Raw genomic sequence first — 1636 nt, forward strand, 5'->3', positions numbered from 1 at the left:
GAAGAACTGGAGCTCAGTTATCCACGTCTGAGATTGGGCTCCCCAGCACCTTCTCAAGCCTGGTGAAGGAGGGGTTTCTACCTGGGGAGAGGAGAGAGAAGCAGATCCAGGAAGATGCAAACCGCGGGGGGAACACGGATTGAGTCCCAAGACCACTGTGGTCTGAATCCTGCCAGGTACTCTCCTCCCAAGGGTGCTAAGATGTGCTTCCGAGGAATCAGGGTTCAGGAATTCTAGGTGAGCCATGCTGAAGAATTATAATCTCAGAATCCCTTACCTCACCCTTAAATGTGAAGAGGAAAGTGCTTTCTTATTATGAGCTGTTAGAAAAAACAATGGCCATGGAAAACAGTCATGATAAAAATTCACTAACAGTTGAGACGCTTAGAGATAATCTTATCCAAACCTCCTCATCAATTCACAGAAGAATGAGGCCCATGACACGAAAAAAATTGTATTTTCTGAGGAAGGAGGTCTGCTGGGCCTCTTTCTTTACTGTCCTTGAGGCAAGGTTCAGGGCAGATCTCAATTTAAAAGCTCTTATATCTCAACGATTTCTAAGGGCGCTGAGAGTCCTTCACTCCCTCTGGGACACCTGGTTCTTCTGGAACGTTTCAGGGGCAAAATGAAGCGGGGTAGATGGGGCTTCTCACCTCAGTCCAAAGTCGGCCACGTCTCCGTACACTGACGACTGCAGTTGTAGACACAACACCTCTTGGACCCACTGCAGCCTCTATCGCGCCGGCACAGAGGTAAGAGAAGAAAGGGCAGGAAAGAAAAAAATCTGGGCAATAGCCAGGTTTCCAGATAGCTGGGGGGAAAAACGCCACAGGGTGAGGTGGGGACACCAGGGCATCAGCGCCAGCTTGTCCCACGGCTTCCTCGGAGGAGGAAGCGTCCCCCCTCCCCCCGCCCAACCACACCTAGGACCGCCACGCCCTCCACGCACCCTTGCGGAATCCAGGCTGTGCCATGTGGAGAAAGAGCAGGAGGAAGAACCCAGTGGGCGCCGGGAGGCTGCTCAGCTTCATGATGCGAGAAAAGCCGTGTGGGTGAACGTGGAGGCTAGATCTCGTTTGATATCGACGCTGGCAGGCAACCGCCAGCAGGGGGAGCTGTAGTTCCTAGGGCCCAGGGTCAAAAGCGCCTGAATTTGACCAGGAGATATCAGCTCTCTCACCCTTGAAAAAGGCACTGTAATAACCTCTGCGGCATAACTTCTGAAAGCCCACAAGTCCTCACTCTTCTTCAGGGAGTGGCAGGGCTGGCCTGGCTCTTAATAATTCTTGCTTTATGCAGTGGATTCGGAAGCAATAGGAGGGAATTGTCTTTGCCAGAGCATTTATCAGGTCTGACAAACTCCCCCCTTCTCACTTTGTATCCAGGACAATTAAACCCCAACCCTAAAAAACAAAAACCCAACCCTCCCAACAGATTTCAGAAATGCGTACATTTGAAGAGTTTACTTTGAACAAATTAACTTTTGGAACCCACCCAGGTACAAAGACAAGGCCAGATAGTAAACTATTAGCAAAATAATATGGAGAATATCGTGCATTGGGCACTGCGTAAGTTTAAGTCGTCTAATGAATGTTTTCTACTTTAATGCCTGCCTTTATGTCTCCATTACTTTTTA

General features: G+C 49.4%; 1 protein-coding gene across 1 annotated transcript; it reads right to left on the reverse strand.

Moving 5' to 3' along the window:
* Positions 1-654: 654 nt before the first annotated feature.
* Positions 655-1031, reverse strand: LOC132503539 (WAP four-disulfide core domain protein 15A-like). Its single transcript, XM_060120047.1, is given in 3 exon segments — positions 655-761; positions 764-811; positions 950-1031. Coding segments are annotated over 3 exon segments (237 nt in total).
* Positions 1032-1636: the final 605 nt, after the last annotated feature.

The sequence above is a fragment of the Mesoplodon densirostris genome, chromosome 16, assembly GCF_025265405.1.
Source record: "Mesoplodon densirostris isolate mMesDen1 chromosome 16, mMesDen1 primary haplotype, whole genome shotgun sequence".
NCBI classification, from domain to species: Eukaryota; Metazoa; Chordata; class Mammalia; order Artiodactyla; family Ziphiidae; genus Mesoplodon; species Mesoplodon densirostris.